The 23,062-nt window shown below is 40.0% G+C and overlaps 2 protein-coding genes across 5 annotated transcripts in view; both read left to right on the plus strand.

Annotated features, from left to right (window-relative positions):
- Nucleotides 1-88: 88 nt before the first annotated feature.
- mnd1 (meiotic nuclear divisions 1 homolog (S. cerevisiae)) lies at nt 89-8,570 on the plus strand. 2 transcript variants are annotated; one of them, XM_086032389.1, is made up of 8 exons: nt 89-437; nt 1,788-1,853; nt 1,950-2,007; nt 3,794-3,942; nt 4,453-4,527; nt 4,628-4,742; nt 6,881-6,925; nt 7,974-8,570. In XM_086032389.1, the coding sequence occupies exons 1-8, from the start codon at nt 426-428 to the stop codon at nt 8,078-8,080; spliced, it is 627 nt and encodes a 208-aa protein (XP_085888515.1). In that variant the 5' UTR covers nt 89-425; the 3' UTR covers nt 8,081-8,570. The 2 variants fall into 2 exon arrangements, with proteins under 2 accessions (XP_085888515.1, XP_085888516.1); XM_086032390.1 differs by lacking the exon at nt 89-437 and adding an exon at nt 1,065-1,268.
- A 210-nt stretch (nt 8,571-8,780) lies between these two features.
- Nucleotides 8,781-23,062, plus strand: part of tmem131l (transmembrane 131 like) — a 30,309-nt gene continuing 16,027 nt past the window's right edge. For all 3 annotated transcript variants that reach the window (XM_086032377.1, XM_086032378.1, XM_086032376.1), the window contains exons 1-6: nt 8,781-9,857; nt 10,288-10,361; nt 13,741-13,784; nt 21,112-21,183; nt 21,447-21,570; nt 21,656-21,772. In XM_086032377.1, coding sequence (XP_085888503.1) covers nt 9,734-9,857; nt 10,288-10,361; nt 13,741-13,784; nt 21,112-21,183; nt 21,447-21,570; nt 21,656-21,772 — 555 coding nt within the window. In that variant the 5' untranslated portion in view covers nt 8,781-9,733. The remainder of the gene's footprint in view (nt 9,858-10,287; nt 10,362-13,740; nt 13,785-21,111; nt 21,184-21,446; nt 21,571-21,655; nt 21,773-23,062) is intronic.

Here is a 23,062-nt window from a genome sequence, read left to right on the forward strand (position 1 = left end):
TTAAATTTACAACTTGGCTGACTTTCTTCCCCGTAAATTCGATATTATCCTTAGTAATATTTTCAACTTCAGAGATGGGGAAATTCAGGTCCAGAATGTAAAAAGCCTGCCACAGTTTGTCTTGAGCCATAGATGCTTCTAATCAACTCAGCTCGTTTACCTGCCGGTTGAGTAGAAGCACCTGTGTCTCAAGACAAACTGTGGCAAGTTTTTACTTTCTGGACCTGTAGTTCCCATCTCTGTTCAACTTTTTTTCCTTGTAAAATTTGGTTTATTTTTTTTTCTCATAAAGTTACATTTCTCATATGATTACAACTTCATTATCTCATGACAATTCATTTTTTTCATAAAATTACTTTGTTTTTGTTTTGACATCAACTTTCTCCTAATCACAAGCAAGCCAATCTTGTTGTACTCTGGGCACAATGACAATAAAGGTATTTGTATGCGTGTTATGAATTTATTCTGGTAAAATGATTACTTTTTACTGTAATGCAATTGTATTATTGTCAGATTTCAAGTTTTCTCTTGTAAAACCCCTTCCTTGAATTTATTACAATTTCTTTTAAGAGTTTTGTTTATGACGGCTTTGTTATTGTATGATTGCACTTTTTCTTGTCAATATGATAACTTTATTCTTGTAAAATGAAAATTTTCCCACCCCATTATACAAGGACTTTGCAATATGACCTAAAAAAACTTATTTTATTTTATTTCAGCGATTTAATTGCAGCAATTTTAAGCATGTCCTAAATGGACTAATTATTCAAGAAAACTACCTGTAGATATGTGACTAGAGGTTCTAGTCCTATTTAGCCGATAGAGTGCAGTAGAACTCGGTTAAAGTGAAGGTGCCTTCGCTGTAATAGTAAAGCATTATAACCCAAACAACAAATGGTCCTTTTAAAGGATTTTGACCATACAAACATGAATCAGAGGAGTACAAGTTATCCTTTATCAACCTTGTCTGATGGAAAGCTACAAATACCAACATAACATTTCTTTCTGACATTTTCCAACACAAAAAAAAAAACAAGCGTACACTCATGCAGCATCGTAGTTTCCAGGTTGCACTTGAATGCGACCAGGTAGTGAGGTCACTTGACAGACTTCCGCGGGAAATTCAGAAGCGTCTCGACACTCGAGTCCATTTGGAGTTAAACAAAACAAAAAAGGACAAATATCACATACAAAAAAACGGTTTAACGTCGATTTCCCACGCATATTAGCAATAGCGGACTTTTCCAGCCTGCCTGCTCATCAAAATGGTAAACGAGTTTGTTGTTGTTTTTTGTAATAGGGTTTAGACGAGTATCGAGCTGGAAGTGACGTACTAAAGGTTAATTTTACTCCATATTCCTCCATATGTACTTTAAGGACATTATCGAACTCTTAAAGTCATTTACTATGTATTTGTACTTTAAGTATGTCAACTTTTCTGAAAAATTGTCGCTGTATGGGGAGCTACCGTAAATGGATGCCGCCTGTCGCAACGCAGCGTCGTCTCAATACCGAAATTCATTTGACGTTTCGAGTGCATGAATTGTCATTTACAAGATTAAAATGTTTTTAATTTAAAGTTAACACATACTTTTAAATTTAATTTAGAGTTAAAACGAGTGTTACATTAGTACACTTTTGCCCAAGGTTTAACTTTAATTAAATGTAGTAGCTTGAAGTTTTCACAATTTTGCTACTTCTTCTCAGCCACTATAGTACGAAGTTAATAATAAATAATGTGTATTATTTGTGATGTGGTAATTTTTATTATAATCATTGTGTTTCAGTCCAAAAAGAAAGGACTAAGTTTGGAGGAGAAGAGAAGTCGCATGATGGAGATTTTCTTTGAAACCGTGAGTAATATTTGGTGATTTAAACAAAAACAATTATAAAAGTAATGTTTGCTGTCTTTTGTGTGATGCACAATAAATCTGTTTTTTTTTTTGTAGAAGGATGTATTTCAGCTGAAAGACATCGAGAAGATTGCCCCTAAAACAAAGGGAATAAGTAAGTTATAATCCACAATCATTTAAAAAAAAGAACCAGTTAATAATCTTGAATATGTCGCAAGTGACAATCATGTGTATAACAGCTCGTCAGTCGGCTGCCAGTGTGACGTGTATCTTCAATCAGGTTGCTGTCGAAACTGAAACAGGGATCTGCTAGTGGCACAATTATACCCATGCTTTACTAGTTTATGGTTTAAAGGAGTAAAAGTAAACAGGATTCCACCAGAGGGTACGTTTATATCCAGATGGTTTTCTGCCTCAATGGGTTGCAGCTGAAACACTAATTTAGTAGGATTCCGCCAACAGAGGAGATCATTACATTAAGGCCTAACTAGTTTTCTACCTAAGTAGATTTCTGTAAGATACACTAGTAATGTAGGGTAGCTAGATTTCCATCATTCTAGGGCTCGGTTATATAACCAGGCCCAACTAAACCCATGTACCTAAAATGTAGGGGGTGCTACAAAAAAAACGATTTGAATCGGAATATCGCTTTTGAGTTGAAAGATGTGAGTGAATCGAATCGTCCTGCTTTAATATTTACAGTCAATAAATCATATCGGAACCCCTTGTATCGAAATATGTATAGAATCGTATTGGAGAGATGCACATGGTGGATAGATAGATGGATAGATAGATAGATAGATAGATAGATAGATAGATAGATAGATAGATAGATAGATAGATATTGTACCAGCCTTGTAAAAGCATTAAAAAAAAATGTTAAGAGTTATTAGTGCCCTCCTTTTTACGAGTGAGCCTGAGGCTCTCTTAGACGTCGGTGCTGCACCGTGTAGAGAAACGACAGCTCTCTAGTGTGTAAAAGCGTCGATACTTCAACAATAACAATGTAGATGGTCGGGCTGGGCCCTGATTAAAAGCACATGTTTTTGAGCCCCTTACTCGGGCATGATGTTGTTACTTAATGACGACAGGGAAAGGGGGGTGTTTCCTGCAAATCCTTCCATGTTTTACCTAATGTACGACTGCTAGTATAGCCCTGAACAGAAAGCTGCCATCATTTTTTTTTTTTTTTTTCTTTTTCTAAAGTGTCACATTTCAGATGTCATTCTGGCCGGGCTACATTCTCTCCAAGCGCCTGACAAGGCCGCAGATGTTTTTGCTTTGTTGACGATAGAGAGGCAGACACATTAAAAGAATAAAGAAACAATCTATTTCGACTGCAGTCGAATGCAACACAATCCGATTTTCCCATAGGAAATAACGTAAATGGAGATCGTCAGAAAAAGAAAGGATTTATTCATCTCTTCCGGGATAAGTCAAGGGATAAGTTCCTTCCTTTTTAGTGATGCCGATGAACCAAATCAGTGGCTCTTCAATATTTTACAAAAAAAAACTACTGAGCTCTCCAAGTACCACCATGACAGCCATCATTAAAATATAATATTGGGGTAGGCCTAACTATCCAACAAGGCAGAGGTTTTGTTTAACATTATTTCAATGCGTTGTAATATTATTCACATTTTGACCATTTACACTGCGCTTAAATATAGGAAACCAGAATTCAGAACGTCTTGAACAGTCATTCGAGTGTAAAAAAAAAAAAAAAAAAAAAAAAAGGCTTTGATAATATGCTGACGTGTGCTTACTTTGCAGAACGTTCTGTTTATGTTCTTATAACGGCAAGTTTCTTAGAAAAGAAAAAAGCCTAACATGCCTAAGTGATTGCCTCGTATTTCGCTGCCATGCAAGCTAATACTCGATAGCCGGGTTTGGAAGAAAGCACAACGTCGAGTTATGTTGTGTTTGTGACATCTTTTCAGCGCCCATGACGGTGAAGGAGGTGCTGCAGAGCCTGGTGGACGACAACATGGTGGACTGTGAGCGTGTGGGCACGTCCAACTACTACTGGGCTTTCCCCAGCAAAGCTCTGCACGCGCGCGAGCTCAAACTGGAGGAGCTGAACAAGCAGGTGAGCGCACTTTGAAACAATATGTCATGAATAAAATAACTTCTTTTTGTGTCACTTAACGCTTACAACATTTAAAGATATGAATTATAGGCAGAACATTTACCATTTTAGAATACTTTGTTCTTTAACAAAAATGGCCGATTATTTTATTTATTTATTTGTTTATTTTTTCTTTTTTTTAGGGGCCAGGGGTGAATGTTTGCATGTCATGATTGTTTTATGTTGCAATGTGTTTGATAAATAATTACACAAATTTTTGTCGATTTTCAAAGTGCTAATATTAGCCAATCGATTAATCGGTTGGGTAAACAGGATTGCACCAGTGGAAGGCGCAGTTGAATGCAGGCTTACAGTAATCTAGTTTACTCCCTAAATGCATTGCTACTGAAGTTTATTAATGATAACACTTGTATTTATTTCACAGTCCAGTGTTTTTTAAAATTGTAGTTTTTTTATCGTATTTTCCCAAGCTGCAATCTAGTTCTAATGCGAGAGTGTCTCCACTCAAAGGTGTCGGAGGCAAAGCAGCGCCAAATTTCCCTTCAGGACGCCATTGGAAAAGCCAAAGAAGGACGCCAGGATACGGTAAGAAAACATGTTTGTTAGCATATAAGACATGGCCGTATGTTTACAAGATGGATGACTGTGATTGTGTGTGCGTGCACGTGCGTGTGTGCGCGCGTAGAAAGAGAGAAGCGCCATGTCGAAGGAGCTCCAGGCTCTGAAAGACGAGCGAGCTCAGCTGCAGACTGAGTTGGACAAGTACAAGGAGTGTGACCCACAAGTTGTCGGACAGATGAGTGAGTACTCGTGACTAGCCCGGCCAATTTAATCGGCTAATGTTAGCTATTTTGAATCCTGCAAAAATCAAACGATTTATTTTATCTGATTTAATATTTGAGAGGGTTTCATTTTGGGCCAGTTTTTGCCAATTTTTTTATTTTTTCCACATTACAGTACAAGACAAAGATAATAACATTCAAACAAATGAGGGAGGTGTCTATTTGTTGTAAGTGGACGATACGCCTGATAATTAATCAGTACAGCGTCTATTATCGGTATGGTCAATATTGGAGGAAATACAGTAATGAACTGACATAACATGTCCTACCCATAGTTTTCCTGATGGGGTTTCGTTTAAGGGAGGTGTTTGTTTATTTTAGGCGGATAATTGCCTCACCCAGTGACTAATGGCATCTAATAGAGGGATATTAGAAAAAAAACATTCGCTACTGTCTATCAGTGAACTGCAAGAATTATTTTAGGTACGCGTATTTTTCCTGATCGGGTATCCGTTTGAGAGAGGTGTTTATTTTTTACAATTGGATGACACACACTCTAAGGACATGACATGGATTTAAGGGTTGGCTAACTTTTGAGGAAATATGACAATAAACTGCGATAATTACACGAATAAACCATTTTCTACCTGCCAGCGCATCAATCTTTAGGTAGGCGTTTATTTTTGAAGTGACTCATCGAGGCACGGCATCGGGCTGGTCGATTTGAGGAAATGCCCTTAATAATTTTCAGATGATCACACTTCCTACATACTTTTTTCTTCCTGACGGGTCATTGATTCGAGGGATGCGTTTCTTTTTCCCAAATGAATGACAAAACCGGTGACTAATCGGGGTAAGGCATCTATTTGAAGGTGACTCGTTTTCATGTCACGTACATGTACGCAACCTACTATTAAGCGTGAATTACACAGCGTGTCGCAGACACGGGTGAGAGAACATAATGTTCACCTCGCCTGACTGACAGACTTAAATGATCCAAATTCCACAAAGCTATTAGAGAAAGCGCTGGTGCACTAAAAATAGATTTACTCATGTTATGGAGTTTCTGATCATCACTTAGATGAGACATAAACAGCCGTGAAAGCGAAATTACCAACCACCTTAACTACAACTGTTCAAAATGGCCGCCATGGACGACAATCATATAAACAGTTGCGCTTTTTTTTTTGTTTTGTTTTTTTGCCACTTTTCTACTTAAGGTTTGTTGAACTTTGTAGTTCTTGGAATTTGTAGTTCCTGGGACTAAAAACAGACATACTCGGATTAGGAATGCAAAGCGGTAGAAAATTTTCGGAAAATTGCGTAACTTTTTCTGTATATTCCCATTGGAAAATGGAAAATTTTGCAAATATTCCAAATTGGAAACTTTTCATGGTAATTATGAAAATTAACTGGGATTTGGGGTATACTATTCAAGCATACGATAAGTATAGACAAGCAACACATTTTGTTTTGTCATAAGCAGACGCCCACGCAATAGCTTGCGTTGCCCACATTTTTTGTTTTACTCAGGATTATGGTCAAATGCATTTTCTCATCATATTTAAATTCCCTATCAAGAGGCAAAGATCGATTTAAAAAAATAAATAAATGATGATAATAAAATAGATAAATTCATGCTTTATTCCTGCTCTTTCCTCATAAATTCTTGTTAATTGTTAAATGGAAAATTCTATACATAAGCCATAATGATAACATTTAAAAACATTTTTCCTCAAAATCTGTTTCAAAAAACAAAAAAACATTCCATGTACTTATTTTGAATGTCAAGCATAGTTCCTGAAGTCTCACACATTAAGTTCCTAGTTGCAGGGTAAAGTTCTTGTGATCTGCCAATTAAACAATTAAATATATTTAAAAAAAAATATATATATATATATATATATAAATATGATCTAAAAAATGTATAATAATTACCGGTAGTAGTAACCACATCTGTATTTTTATTAATTTGATTTTGCTGCAATGCATTCAATTAAAATAAATATGTAAGTTCAAACAAAATGTACAATGACAGCCTTCCATGAATTTCATAATGTAAACTTATTATTATTATTACTTATTAGCCATCGACTGCCTAGTTCCTCTGTCATCATCAGTAATCCACTAGCCAGTTTGCCGTTCTCGTTTTGCAGGGAAGTCAAACGTTGTGGCCAAAGAAGCTGTTTCCAGGTGGACAGGTGAGTCATTTTCCGGCACACCCTGCTTGCAATTTCAAGGGAGCACAAATGCTCCTTGTGAAACAATTGATCTCTCTCTCTCTCTCTCTCTCTCTCTCCCCCTCTCGCTCGCTCTCTCTGTCTCCTTCTCCCCCTCTCCTCACGTGTAACCATGGTGACCGTCGACTATTTTCGTCAAAATGCTTCCAGCTCGGTCTGCTTGACCAAGCTGGAAGGCACACAGTGTGGAAGTGAACAAAAACAAAACAGGAAGTGAAAGGTGGAGAAAATGTGGACGCTGCACTGAATGGAATGATACATGCGTATCTAGAAAAAATAAAATAAAAAATTTGCGACATACATCTCCTATTTAAATTTTTTTCAAGAATATGTTCCCATCGTGCCCAATAGTTGAAAGAGGGCATTCTGATGAATATTGCGTTTGTGGAATAAGTGTTAATCCACTCATTTTTAGCCCTCTCTGGGGGCGGCCATTTTGTCTTCTGTCGACTGAAAATGACATCACAACTGCTCACAACGATCAATCACGGCTGACTTGTTTTCTGAATCTGAACCGTGACTATACCCAGGCCCCACCTTAATGCTGTCTAAAAGGGTTGCTGTCAAACCTGAAACAGGAAGTAAATGGGATTCCAATAGTGGAGGTTACAATTTTATCCAGACCTAAAACGTTTGCCGTCCAAACAAGCTGAAACCGAAAGTAAACAGGACTTCAGCAGCGGTCGACACAATTACACCCAGGCCCGACTCGGTCGCTTAAATGGGTCTATAGAAACTGAAACAGGAAGGCACAATCTCATCCAGATCCAACTAGTTTGTTGCCTAAACAGGTTGCCGAATTAGCTGAAATGGAAAGTAAACTGATTCCACCATGCCGAGTTAAATTAGAGCCTGGCCCAACAAGTTGGCGCTTTCTTCCTGCCTCCACCGAATCCTCGCTTTCCAGTCCGAAAAACGTTAACGCCTCCACCCCCCGACCAGGCGTGCCAGTAACACCACCGGCGTCCGGCGTGGGCATTTTATTTATTTGTTGATTTTGTGTTTCCAGATAATGTTTTCGCGATCAAGTCGTGGACCAAGAAGAAGTTTGCGTTTGATGACAGCCGCATCGACAAAGCCTTCGGGATCCCCGAGGACTTCGATTACATGGACTGACCGACTCTCGCTTCTCCGATTTTAAGGTCGCAAGTCTTGCGCCGCCAGACGGCTCTCATCAGACCCTTTGACCAAAGAGACGAAACAATTAGCGAGTTCGAAAACCATTTTGCCTTATTTATTTTTTTCCCCTTTGTTATCACGTGGTTCCTTTTAGTTCCTGTTTGACAATACAAATGTTTCTCCATTTTCGACGCCAGGCCCGTACAAGCAGCGTCTCTGTACGAGCCAATAAAATGGGAACAATTCTGTCGCGGCACGTCAGCGGTGACTCGTCGCGTCTTCTGCAAAACGAGAAGCAGAGCCGCGCTGTTTAACTTGATGAGCTCAGCGAGTCCCCGCATGTACGCCGACATTCTGTTTTGCCACCGCTTGTCGTAGAAGACGTCACTTTTCGTTTTGCTCTCTGACTGCACGCCGCTCGCGTTTGTTTGTTTCGTTGAAAATGTGCCGCCCCCGCGAAGTAGCGCGAGAGAGAGAAAGGGGGGGGGGGGAAAATGTCAATAAATGCCTGAGTGCAGGTTTGTTTGGACACACCCACCCGCGGCGTAACATCACTCGTGTGTGTACTTGCCCAACCTGTCTTCGGCACCAATCATCAGTTATTATGTAATTTAGCAGATGAGGAATGTGTCCCACTTTTTCACAGCAAATACTCGAAACTGTTTCCTTCCATTTGGGGATCCTCGGGGAAATTTCGATAGTACAGCGTGCTCGGTCCAGGGGCCGCTTAGCTATAGGCCAGAAATGTTTCCAAGGATTGCCCCCCCATAATCCACATGCCAGTTAAACATAACTTGAATGTGTTTCTCTCAAATGTGTGAAAAAGTGTCATCAACAGGTGCATGGACTGGAAGAGTCACAGAAAGGCCCTGAAGTGGAAATTAGAAATCTATTGGTTGATTCATCCATCAATGAACATCTTTTTGTGGATATTGCTATTCGGCTTATTAGAGAAGAGCAAGTGGAATGATGCAAAATCATATTGGTGCAAAATGTTCATTGATATCGAATGACATGGACTGATATTGGTGAAAAATGTTATTGAGTGACATGGAATGAGGTGAATGGATTTTGGTCAAAAAATGATTGATATTGAATGAGTGGAATTCTTTTAGTGAAACTATGCAATTGTTGGTGAAAAATTTGGAATTCTTTCAATGTGGGAATTTCTGAAATGTTGAATAACCTTCCCAAGAGAGCTATGAACATTTAGAATTTTGAATGACGACAATGTGGATCTGTTATGACGAATGTGCCGTTGGGAAGCAATTGTCAATTTTAGGGCGAAAATGTGTAACTGTGGGAAAACATTATTTCCCTTTTTTTTTTTTTTTTTTTTTTTTTAATGAGAAAAATAATACCCCGAATGGCGTGACACGCAATTTGCATGACCATGTACCATTTCTCGCTTTCACTTTTGTCCGACCACGTAGCCAACCTGTCAGCAAAGTCGTCTAGCGTGCGCATGCGCGTGAGAGAACCGTGGAAGAAGGGAGGGAGGGGAACGAGGGAGGGCCCGAGTGCTCGCCGGGGGGAGGAGGCGGGGAGGTGGCTGCTGCTGTTGCTGTTGCTGCTGTGGCCCGAGACAACGAAGGAAGCACCTACCTACCGAGCGAGCGAGTGCGGCGGCGGTGTGGCGAAACACAAGGCATGGCGGGGCCGCAGGACTTCCAGCAGGGCAGCTACTGTCACCGGAAGACGTGGCTCAACGTACTACTAGGAATATTGCATTTAGTTTTACCCTGCGTGCAGCACGGAGGAGCTCAGAGACAAGGTTCGTCCTAAAATAACAAAAACAAACATTTTTTTTTTCCTCTCCCGTAACGTCAAGTTAGCCAGACGTTCATTTGACAGCACTCTCGAATGGGGCTTTAATAGCCCATCTGTCGCGTTATTTACACCCACGCACTCCTTAATTTGTTCTTCGACACCAATCTGTCCGAGTAGTTTCTAAGGCAAACGTGACACTAAGGTTGGTTTATTTGTGTGAGCAAGTTGGCTTAGCCGCCGTGCTAACGCTTCCTGCTAACTAGCGAGCCTTTGTCAAAGCGATGCCAAGTCATGTCGCCCTTCTCGTTTGTTTATGTGCTCACTATCAACTACGAGCTGCTTTCATTAACGCCGATACACGTGTCCGACGCTGCTAAATAAACTGGCCAACTTACTTCTCGTCTAATGTGTTGTTTTTCTTGCCCATTCAAAAGCTCTGAGTCAAATGGCCACCAGCGTGGTTGAGGTCTGGCAGCCGGAGGATGCAGACACGCTTGTACCGCTGCAGGTAATTGCCACTGCTTATTTATGCACGTGTGTAAATATTGTTTTTCAGAAGTATTTTACTCTTTCATTTATTATTTAATTTTACCCCAAAAAGAGCTGCAATCGGGAGCACGTGCGTGACATCCATTGTTTGGCTTCTTAGTGCACATGTGCACGTCCCCCCCCCCCCCCCCCCCCGCCTTTCTCTTTTGTCCGCGTACTCCATTGACGATTATTTGCAATTTGACTTTTGAATCCACTTTATGCATTTGTAAATTATGCATATGTCAAATTTTTGCCATGCAAACGGAGCTTAGTGCCCCCCTCCACCATGCGGCTTCCCCCCATGTTGCAGTCTCCACTCCAGTATGGAGGTACAAGTGGCTGCACATGGAGGCTGGCGACCCCACGACACTTTGCAACGCTCCTGTTATACTCGCCCACCACAATATAGGAACACGTGCACACACCAGTTTGATTGTCAACCACTGACAGAGTTTAGTAATTTTATTATTGTAGTTACTGCATCGTTCTGAGATGTATGTATATGTATGTATGTATATATATATATATATATGTACGTAAATATGTGTAAAATTAGGTTTGTGTTAAAAAATATTAGCAGTGATAACTGTACAAAACTGTTCCGCATCATGATGCTTTTATGGTCCATTCATTATTTATCAATGTTTGATTTGTTAGAATAGAATCTAATTTTGTCAATCGGAACAATAAAAATCAGTTATGAATATCAGGCATTACATTATTGCCACACGCGTGTATGTTTCTTAAACTTCTTGGTTAAATATTTGAATTATTACTATTTTTTTGTGTTTTTTGGTGGTTATTAACTTTAAATGAATGGTAGTTGAAAGTATAAATTCAAAAAGAATTGAGATGAAAAATTTGCTTGGTTAAATATTTAAATGTCACCTACATTATTTGTATTGTATTTTAATTAAATGATGCATGTATAATTTAAACTTTTTATTTTTAATGGTTAAGAGATGAGAACCACTTTTTTTTTTTTTTTAATTCCGTTTTTCATTTGAAACACGTCTTAGTGTCATGATGTGCACGTAATAACCGCGATAATAAACAGACAGTAAAAGGATCTCAGTCAGAAATGAGCTTTATCACCATTTGCTTAAATGAAATCTCATTAGGTTGTGCACTTAAGATTTTGGCCTCACCCTGCAGCAATGAAATTTTCTGTGTGAGCGAGCGATTACGTAAGCGCACTTTAACCAATAACTACCGGTGAGGTTGCCAGCTGACTGTCATGCTACCTGAGGGGGTGTGGAAATGGGGGTGTGTGGGTGTGTGTCTCTCATTTGAGACCTGCATTGATACAACCAATGGAGTTAAACATGTGATCTGTGACAAGATTTCCCCAAAAAGAGAGTCAGTCAGAATGGGAAGTGTGGTTAGAATTGCTACTTCAACCTCAGTGTAGCACTTCAAGTATTTTGAAATATGGATGATGGTTTCCGGAGAAACTGAGTTGAAAAGTTCAAATGAGAGCCAAAAGTATCACTTGGTAACTTGATTCACACATTTCAGGCTACTTAGTACAATGTAGCTGCGTTGCTACATTTTTCCAGGCGGTGGACAATTAAAAATGTTAAAAAGCTAGCTAAATGAAGTCCGAACAAAGTAGTAATCCTCTCTCGCCGCTTTTTTATATGCTACGCTACGTCGCTACCTTTTTCCGGATAGCAGGTGAACTTTCTGGGGTTTTTCCTCACTTGTCGGACGATTAAAAGCGCTAAAAAAAGCTAGCATTGTGAATTGTTGACGACATAGTAATCCTCACTTCCTTACATGCTATGCTACATCGCTACGTTTTTTTTTTCAGATGTTAGTTTAACTTCCGCTTACACATTGTGTGACAGTTAAGAATCTTAAAAAGATAATAACAGGGAGTCCTAATGCCTTAATTGTCCTGCCTCGCCACTTCCTTTTATGCTAGGCTACCTTGCTACACGTGTTTTGAGACGTCTGCTTGACTTCTTTTTACGTTAGTATGACAGTGAGCAGTGGTAAAATGTTATTTAAAACATATTTTGTACAATTACGAAATGTTATATGCAGGCGACATTTCAAGCAAAATATGTTCGATTTTAGGACTGCCATTGTATTTCCTCAATTGTCAATGGTGGAGTATTTTTGTGCGTCTTCAGCTTATTTGCCGCAAAACAGGCAGCAACAACGCGTGTCATTGTTGTTGCTCCATCAGCTGCTGTTGTGCCTACTTAATCCATTAGGAGTGACAAAACAATTATTATTTTTTTTCCCCCTCACCATGAGGCAATCAAATACATACACATTCTATTTAGGTTTGCATCGTAGTCAATGTTCAATTTCTGACTGGATTCCGAATGTTTTGATCTGACTAAAAAACAAAAACAATCCACTGCTTTGGGTCTTGATCTTTTTAGAGACCAAGATTTCCGACACTGAGCAGTAGGGCTGCTCGATTATGGAAAAAAATATTTACTCATTCACTGCCAGACATTTTCAGACCCTTTTCTACCCTAATGGAAAATTAAAAAAAATATGTATAAATAAATTCCTGGGATTGAATGGCTGGACTGTTAAAACAGGTAAATTCATCAATGGCAGTGAATGAGTTAATCACGATTATTTTGGTAAGAATTGAAATCGTGATTATTCAAACGATCATTTATTCTTTGGTACAAAACAAGAAAATATTTAGACGTGAAAAATATGAAGTCACATTCCTTTTAAACACTAATTATGTAAGATCCTTTTGGACCAAACAAAAATGATAAAATTAGTTATTTTAAAATAATTTAAAAAAAAGGTGCAAATGTATAAATTCAACTGATTTCCTTGTGTAAACAAACACTGGAGTGCGTTGGATATAAATGCATATTATAATTTTTTACAATTATGCCAATTTTGTAATCGTGGAGTGTAATAATCGTAATTTTAATTGGGCGGCACATATGGCTCCTCAACTCCTTGATAGTCTTGCGATTTTATTGTACCCTGCACCGATTCGAGGCGCACTGTGCTGGATTGGGCAAAGCAGCCCCAGAACATAACCAAGACCGAGCCTGCTGACACTGACTGGCGCAGTTTTTCCTCCAGAATGCCAAATGTTTTGTACGTACCTAAAAATAATCACGACTGGCTATGTCTTTTGGGACTTCATCCAAATTGAAACCAATCTTTCTAACAGTAGGGCGCTTGTAAAGTAATAGTCTTGAGATTTCATAATGCCCTGCATAGGTTCAAGACACCCAGGGCCGGGTGTAACAAAGCAGCCCCAGAATGTAACCGACACAAAGCTTTCTGACACTGGGCAAAGGCTACAATTGAGCCCAGATCGCTCTGATCGGTTGCCGTGTTTAACATTTCCCTCTCGTTCGCAGGTGGAAAAGGGTCCAAGAAAAGATGGTCTTCCACTGGAGGACAGGTAGGTTTGTTTACAAGTGACGTCAACGTAAAACCACGACGTTATCCCGTGTTTCTGATTGTTCCGCAGATAGTCAGTTTAAACGTTTGGTCAGAAAAACGTGGCAGCTAGCTAGCTGACCTTAAATGCGCCCGGTCCAATCTTGTCCATCTGTAGAATCCTATCGCTTAACTGCGTGGACGTGAAATGGGAGCGAGCGAAAGAATGTCCAAACGGGTTCTTGATTCTTATTTGGCCTGTGGCGTTACTCTGCGGGGCGATGTTTTGAATGTGGAAAAGAAGGTTACAGTGTTGTTCTCGATTCGGATATCACCCTTGGGAAGACGCTCTTGAGTGATCTTTTGAATGTGTCCAAAAAAAGGGTCACTAACCCTAAAGCGGCACTTGGCCAAATAAACCAACAAACAAGTTCTTTATTCCGATTTGTTCTCTTGTAAGACCCTCTGGGATATTTTGAATAGGAAAACAACATGATGCCAAGCCAACAAGGTCTTGATTCTAATTGGACCCACAGTAAGATTGGTTTATTTGAACAGCTTTTTTTTGCATCCTCCAAACACGAAGTGGTGCGCTTTCAGTTTAGAATTCCGCTCGTGATGGGCCTTCCCCCGGATTCAGGCTACGTTGTTTATATTGGTGTTGTGAAGCAGGCGTGTGTGTGGGGGGGGCTTATGGTGGGAGTTTGGGGGCCGTGGGTAAGAGAGAGGCACAGAACAGAATTCCTGACTAATTTTAGACCTCCTTCAAAGAAAATGGAGGGGTGGTTTGTCGTTCCCAGCTGCTCACCCTGCAGAAGAAAATGCTTTTTTCCCCCCCCCTCTCTAATGAAAATATCGTCAGTTTCTGGTGGTATTTAGCATCAGAATGTATCCCCCCCGGGGAATCGTCTGGATTTTCTCATGCACTCCAAATGGGATGTATGGTATGACAAAAATCACTCATTTGAAAAGTGTACCCAACTTGAGAGAGACCCTACTTTGAAACAGTCTTGAAACCTTAAAAGACCCTGTAAAGTGGTTTCAGCGATTTGTTTCGACATACATTAAATTACTATTTTTTAAAAAAAAAAAGCATAACCCTAGTTGTTAAAATGGATAAAACCCTAATTTGAAACGCTAAACCCGGCTTGAAACCCAAACCTGTTCGAAATCTTGACGCAGGCTTGAAACTAGGTCACTGTTGAATATTTTTCGAATCGATTATTCTATCGATTATCCCATCGATTTAATTATCCGGAAAAATATTTTGCATTGGAGTGTTTTATGAAACTTTTTGTTTTCTGATTACTGTTTAATTAGCCAATTATTGTTGTTTGTTTGGTATCGTTTAGTGATTAAAAAAAATCAATTAAGAAATATCACACTTGAGGGATTCATGTTATACTCACCAAACATTTTTTTTACAACAATTTGGTTTCTTGTCATTCTTTTCAAAGTAAAAGCAGACATTTGCAAATGTCTTACTTTGATTAAAAACAAAACATAATCAGTCTGCAGTTTTAAGTTAATGGCTCTAAACAATGACTCAAATATTACAATAGCTGTCGATTAATTTGATACATGCATAGTTGTCGATTAATCGTTTTGATTGTGACTCCTCAAACCAAGGGTTGAAACCCTACTTTGAAACACGCACTGTATCTTGAAACCCTAATTTGAAACACTAACCCGCACTTGAAACTCTTCATTCAGAACTCATTTTGAATGAATCGGAGCAGCTTCAAAATATTCAAAAATTCCTGTAAACGCGCACCTACGGGGCGCGGGCGGGTGGGTGAGGGGGGGGGGATGGTAGGGCAACAATATTTTGGGTTAAAAATAACACATGATTTTGAAATGCAATATATGGGTTAAAATAACCAAATATATACCCAATAAATAACCCGTTTGGGTTTATTTTTAACCCAGCTGTTTTATGTGCGAGTAAAGGCAGGTGAGCAAATACTTCGAGGCAATATGGTGTCGAATTAAAACTGACGTCAAATAGGCGCACGGCCCATAACCAGTTTATGAAGTGATTCTCGTTTTCATCCAAACCTGCCGAACGGCGCCAGGTGTCTATTTTTAGCGTCGGGGAGGTGACGAGTTGCTCGTTGACCTCCACGGTTCCGGGGCTGCGCTCTCGTTGCCCGTGTTATCGGCCGCTCGGCCGGGTCGTCGCCACTCAGCCCACTGGAGAGGCATCACTTAGCGCCTCCGTCACTGCTCAACCTAAGATGGCGGTGGGCAAAGTTTCTCCTGGTGGTTCATTTGGTATATTTACTTTTGTCAAGAGGCATGTACTATTTGTTAATGTAGCATTTTTTTTTTCCAAATATCAATAAATAATTGGTTAATGACGTTAAATTATGAATAATCAATAATGATCAAAATAAACTATTTTCTAAAGCCTTTTTTTTTTTTTAACCTCATCTCCAAATGTTCAAGCCCATCTGTCCACTTAAAAAGCCGAATGTGGCCCTTGATCCCAAAGACTCCGAGGGGGTCCCCCCCACCCCGGTGGCTCGTTGAGGTCACGGCAAACATTGACTTAATGTGACTTAGATCCAAGGGGGGGGGCAGGGGGGTTAACTGGGGAGGGAGGGGGGATCAAGTAGCGCCAAACATAACATGTTATTTTTGTACCGCGGCAGTGGACGCAACCCTTGCCTCCCTCTGCTCGCAGGAAATACGCACGCTGTGTTGCTAACCAAAACAGCAGCACCTAAAAGTTGTTTTTGGCGCGTGTTGTGTTCAAGGTGAACTCAGGTCAGAAACGGTGGCGTCTACAGTGGTGTCGCAGCACCTGCGCAGTGCCCCGCCCTCCCCGGGCCGCACGAGGCCCTCGTCGTTGCACGTTTACGCCACTGAGTCATTGCGGCGCAGGAACAGCCACATGGGGAGCTTTGGATGATTAGTAAAAGAAAAAAAAAATTAGACAGACGCCAATTTAAAACTTCACACAGGCACGGAATCCTAATTCAAAACCCTAATCCGAGATGGCTTCCGCAACTCGAGACCCTAACACAGTCTTTATAACCTTACTTTATAACCCAAACCCTGGCTTGATACCAAAATAAGCTCGATCTAGACATGGCCCAATTACCAGTTTGACGGTTTACTGTGGTTTTAATGTCACGGTTTGAATCACCGCTAATAGTGGCTGGCACCAGGGCACAATATGATTGGCTGCTTTGCGGAATTGAGTAAATGAGCCACTTCTTTGAAGTGAACTGGCCCCAGTCTCTTTTTTTGTTGTTGTCTTCCCTCTCAGCGAGCAGAGAGGGGAGGGGTGAGAAGTTGCACACAGATAAGGAGGAGGGCAGGGAGCAAGATGAAAAGACACTGCAAACACAGATGCATTTTTGCTGTGACTAACGTGTATAGTCCTAAAAAAACAAAAAAAAAAAAACAAAAAAAAACGATGCCAGCAGGTACTAGTTAGCCCGAAGGACAACATGAGTAGCTCATGAATAGCTCACCATTGATGGGACACTGTGACTTACTAAGAAGAATTAAAACAGAAGAAGAACGTTATTTATTTAGAGTTAACATGGCACACAAACTTGAAACTTTGATCTCTGTTTGAAAACCTGTCCAGGCTTGAAACCTCAACTTGGAAATCCTCATTTGAAATCTTAAGCCTTTTGTTTGGAACCCTGACACAGGCTTGAAACCCTCATTTGAAAAACTAATAGTGTCTTGAAACTAGGACTAAAAACTTTTCATTACTACAATTTAATGTCATTATTTTTTTTTTTTCCTCAAGGCGGTGGGGGGGGGGGGAGTCCAAGTGCATGTGACAGAAGGGCAGATGGTCACCCAAAAAGTTACAGCCGTCTTTTTTTCCGCCATTTGCAAATTGCATTCTTCTCCATCACGGCGTCGGCCTGAATACGATTAAACGTTCCGTCTCGACTCGAGCCTGTTCCCGCCTTGACATCCTTTCACGCCCCCGCTTTGTAACTGTAGTCGCCCTGACTTCTTGTGCCAGATTACCGTCAGTGTACAGGGAACTGCTTTTACTTTCATTATCCTACCCCCACCCCTCCCTCGCCGACCCCAGACAGCGGTTCTCAGGCTCGCCGTTTTAAAACAGGCGATATACACAGGCGGCCGCTGACCCCGCCCCACTCACCCCTGTGTGCATTTCTAACCATGTTTGGACTGCTCAGTCTGTTTTAAGGAAGTGCCAGTCAGGGAACTGTGCAGCTGCACGTACTGTACGCTCTGCGTTAGCTAGCTTGTGAGAGCAGCAAAATCCAGCTGACTGTATTCCTCAATGGCCCTTGGCACAGCGCATTCATAGCCGTGCTACTCATCAACTGTGAGCTTCATTAAGTGTCACGTTTACCTTTATTGTTGTGGTAATGCGGTAAATTCCCCTGGGGGCAATGTTGGAATTCAAATTGGCTAATTTTCCCCCAAATAGTAGATTTTGACGGGGACAAATTACCTGACTAAGGACATGGCATAGCTTTATCTAAAAAAAAAAATGTAAAAAAAAGCATGCGTGGCCAATTATGAGTCTTTCAACTTCTTTGAGAAAGCTGAGGGGGATGTAAACATTAATAACATTGGTGCAACGATATGTTATCAAGAAAAAATAACAAGCTAACGTTGTTTAACTCATTCACTGCCATTGACGAATTTACATGTCTTTTCACAGTCCAGCCCAGGAACTTATTTTTCACATTTTTTCAAAGGTTGGGGTTAAAAGAGGGTCTGAAAAATGTCTGGCAGCAAATGAGTTAAGTGACAGTGTAGTTGGAGAAAAGAAATTGTGCTGGCCAAAATTTTGTGAGTTTTAATTTTTTTCATCTAAAACAGAGAAGTAGTTTACATTTATGGAAACAAGCTGACAACTCAAGAAATGTGACGCTCAAAACTAAAGCGCATGTGGATGCTAATTTTTATTGTTTGCTTTGGAAATAACAAAAACAGAAGTTTGAGCGGACCACCAAATTCTTTTTAGAAGTAATCTCATACCTTTTTTTTTTTTTTTCTGGTTGTTGTTGTTCACGGTTCAGTACAGTAATGGAACAAAATGCTCCCCCAAGCATCTTTGTCATAAAGCCCAACAGATTTCTTGACGAAAGGAAAATTCAACCAGTCAACTAGTTTCTTTTTCAGAAAGTGGAACATCAACAGTTTTTTTTTTTGTCAGCAACCGAGGAGGTGCAACGCTAACAGTTTTCAACAGTTTGAATGAAGATGCTACAAAAACACGAATAATAGAGTTTGCTCTGGCGTTTGAATAACCAAGGAGAGGTTGTTTAAAGTCCGCTCAAAATTGCAAAGTTGAAAATAATCACCCCATCATATCATCTAATTGCTCAATTCATTTGGTTATCGTGGCCACGGGCCTCAAATTTGACACCTGCGCTGTGTTGAGGCTGAAAAAATAAACCTCTTGTGCTGTGCCGAGTCCCGGTGGACGAATATATGGGCCACCTGTTGGCTGTAAAGCATTTTTATGATATTATGCTTTGTTTCCTGTGATTGTTTTGTCTGCGCTATAAACAGCAGAGCGCATGAGCAGCGTGCGTCTCTGGAGGAAACGCCCCCCCGTTGCCGCTCTCGAATTACAAGCCGCCCCTTGATGTCCTGCCTTCGGTTAGCATGGCTCGGCTACTGTGTCTTGATTTCACCTTTTAATTTGGCCGACAGCTGCACACTGAGTTGGTTTGAAGCGACACTAAAGAGATTTTGTGAAGTCTTATCAACAAAAAGACTCAAAAAGACATTAAAGATATGCTCACGGTAATATTACAGTAAATTGGGTCAAAGGGAGTCACATGCAACTCTTGGCCCAAACCGTTGCCGATAAACAGACCAAGAACTTGTCCTGTCCAAACTAATTAATGCTAAGATAAGCAAGGCTATCTAAACTTGTCGGCCACAACATGTCAAGACTTGAATGCATATATGTTACTTTCTAAGAAGTGAGACAAGACATACAAAGACTAAGGTCTGGTCTGAGGCTAACAAGGTAATGAAAGCTAAGTTAAAATAATGTCCAGAGTTTTCTGTAGGCTCTATAAAGTATCTACCCATCAAATGTTATGGTACAGTAAATCTTGTTTAAAAAGAATCAGATGTAACTTTTTGGCCTATATGCAATGAACACGTGTTTGCTAACAAAGATGAGGTCTGAGGCTAAACGGTCATACGAATGAATGCTAAGCTAAACTGTCATCATTTTCATGTACTTTCTTACTTTCATGTAATAAACACGAATTTGTTAACTGTCGAGAACAAGGTCTGCTCGGAGGCTAAAAAGCCGAGCTAATGAATGCTAAACTAAACAAATAACGTAAAAGGCAAAAAATCATGGTCCAAACTACATGCCATGAACATGGATTTAAGCGGCAAAGTGCTAATGAATGCTACACTAAGCCAATATACCTGAGCTTCTCCGTGTCATAATGCGTCTTGAAGTCAGTAGTAAATATCACATTAAAAGCAATCAACATGGATTAGCTAACCACGCGTCATGCGAATGAATGCTAAACTACGCTGCGCCTAGCCAAGCTGACATCACTTGACTGTCTTGGCGTAAACATTGTCTGGTCATATTACCGTTTCTTTGAACAGCAGTAACCTTAGCAACAATGCTAGGCGCCAGTTTACCCAAATAATCCATGCAAATAAGACAAAATGTGTATCCTTATTACAAGCCAGCATAGTGTTGAAATTGCTCAGCAAGGTTTAGCTCACTTTACTAGTTTTATTTAGTCCGCTTCTTCTATTTCCTTCCAATCCTACCTTTTTATTTGGGGTGGGGGGGGCTTAAAGCAGCTGCATCCATCAACAAAGTTTGACCCAGTTTTATACACATGCACTTGCGCAAATCAGCTGTTTCCCATATCTCATTAGCACTGGATATCACACACCGCACACCCTGCCACAAATGAGATCCTTGCAAATAGTGTGGCCGCGCTGACGTTTCCCCGGATTACGTGTCGTTTATTTTTGGCCTTCCCTCGAAACTGTCCAATGTCGCCATGTTTTTAAATGAGGCGCAGGGAAGTCCTCTTTGGCATTTTATTTTTATTTTCTAAACACTGTCATGCAGTCCAGGCTGCTTGTTGCTAACTAACTGATAGTCAGCATGTAGACATGATATGATGAAGTTATTCACTTAATTCATATATATATTTATTTATTTATTTATTTTTTATTAATAATAAATTATAATAAATTAGAATCTTTTTTTTTAAAAAAGAGGGATATCCCTTCTGTATGTTGCCATTGTTAAAGTTTAAAACTTGAGTCAAATCATTTCTTTTAAAGATGTTTCTTTGAATGTCCTGTGTATTTAATATGTTGTTCCTTCTCTCCAACAGCTCCTCCATATTTAAAGTGGAGAATGGGAGGCCGTTGCATTTCCAGCCAGCGATATTAAAGTTTGGAAATCAGTAAGTAATGTGCATGAGAAATAATTTATAGTGCTATGGTATGGTTTTTTTTTTTCTTTTTCTTTTTCACAAATAAAACGGTGTGACAATGGCGCTGACCTGTCCCAGAGCAGTCTTTCTTGTGTGCAGTGTTAAGTTTTAAACTTGGGACTTAATTGTTAGTGAACATTTAGCGCCCACTATTTGTGATCTTAGACCCATTCACTTTGAACTAGTACATGTTGTGGCATCCTGCCACTCAGTGTCCACCATCTTTTTTGCAGGCCGCTGGGGCTGCCGAGAGCCGAAACCATACATGTACACAACCCCAGCCAGGAGCTTCCTGTGACGCTACTGTCTATGTTTACGTCCAGCAGGCACTTTCACATACCTTCTTTCCACAGAAGAGTAAGTGTCTGTGGAATATCATCTTGACTCTCCATTCGCTGGCCTCTTGAAATGACATTTGCTTTTATTTTGTTGTTTGTTCCAGGTGATACCCCCCAGAGGGAAAACATCTTTTAAACTAATTTTCCTCCCATCCGAGGAGGGCAACGTAGAAAACACATTATTTATAAACACGTCGGCCCACGGGCTGCTTTCATATCAGGTCGGTGGATTTTTGTGTACTTTTAAAAAAAAAAAAAAATGGTGACAGCTTTAGATGGGTTTATATTCAATATTGATAAAACCATCATCATGCGAGACTTCAAAAAAATCTCACAAGACTTAAGATCGGTGAATATTGAAAGGCTCAACTCTGCAACTCTTGGTGTTTTCTCTGTTTACTTATCTCAATTTTCTTTACCGCTTGAAGAATACCCAGAATGATAACCATTGAATCAAAAATGATGTTGGGCTACTAAGTATGAGCCATACGTCATGAAAAGTCAATTACACTCTCAAATTATTTTGCCCAAACTGTGAATACATTTTTACGCTTATCGTATCCAGAAATGCCCAAAAAGATTCCACAAGAGACCAGTATCGACTGCGTATAGTAGTTCTGCTGTATTTTAATTCTGTTGACTGCGGTAAATTAATAAAGCTAGTTGATCCACTCAAACTGGCTAGGTTGCTTTTTCGGCGTTTGTTTATCTTGACAGTTTAATTACTTAGTATTTGTTCGCAGTTGGCCTTCAAAGTGTGGTCCTGCCGAAACATCGCAAAGCAGAGTTGTGAACAATGGAAGACCTAAAAAAAAAAAAAGTAGCAGGCCTTGTACTATGCCTACTTTTTATCACGAAAATATACTCGTTATCATTCTGATGTAATATTGCTCATTTTCTGGTGGAATGGAGCCATATTTACCAATGAGAACATGACAGTTAGCATCGTAACAGTTAGCATTCTGGGCTAACGTTAATCTGCCTGGAGAATCAGATCCAGCCGCAAGTATGTTACGTGCTTGCGTTATAAATGTTGTTCATCTCATTGTGGCACCATAGTTACCAACAATAATGTAACAGTTACCATTCCAATCTTACTTGCCTTAGCCTTTGGAAGTGTACAACCCAAAATATCTTATATTAGCAATCTAAGATAACTTAGCATAGCCTTGAAAGCTTTCCAAAATCTACTTTCTACTTTTCTAAGCTAGCTTGCCTCAGCCTTTAGGACTCAAGAACCGAATCTATCGTCATGTATTAGTAGCGTAACCTTATTTTCCTTAAGTTTTAGAACTCTAGTACCACTTTAATCGGTTAGCATTTTAAGCTAACTTCCCTCGCTGTTACCTAGTGGCCATTTTTAGCCATTGCTGGAAACTGCCGTGTCATGCATAAGTGTATTTATGTTAGCATCCATTTCCTGCTGGGTGTTTATCATGACGCCTTCCCTCTTGTCTTGGTCATCACCGGACTCCCTTTGTGGCAATATCACCCGAAAAAGCAAACCACTT

Source organism: Filicampus tigris, chromosome 6 (assembly GCF_054856515.1).
Source record: "Filicampus tigris isolate MCC_2025a chromosome 6, RoL_Ftig_1.0, whole genome shotgun sequence".
NCBI classification, from domain to species: domain Eukaryota; kingdom Metazoa; phylum Chordata; class Actinopteri; order Syngnathiformes; family Syngnathidae; genus Filicampus; species Filicampus tigris.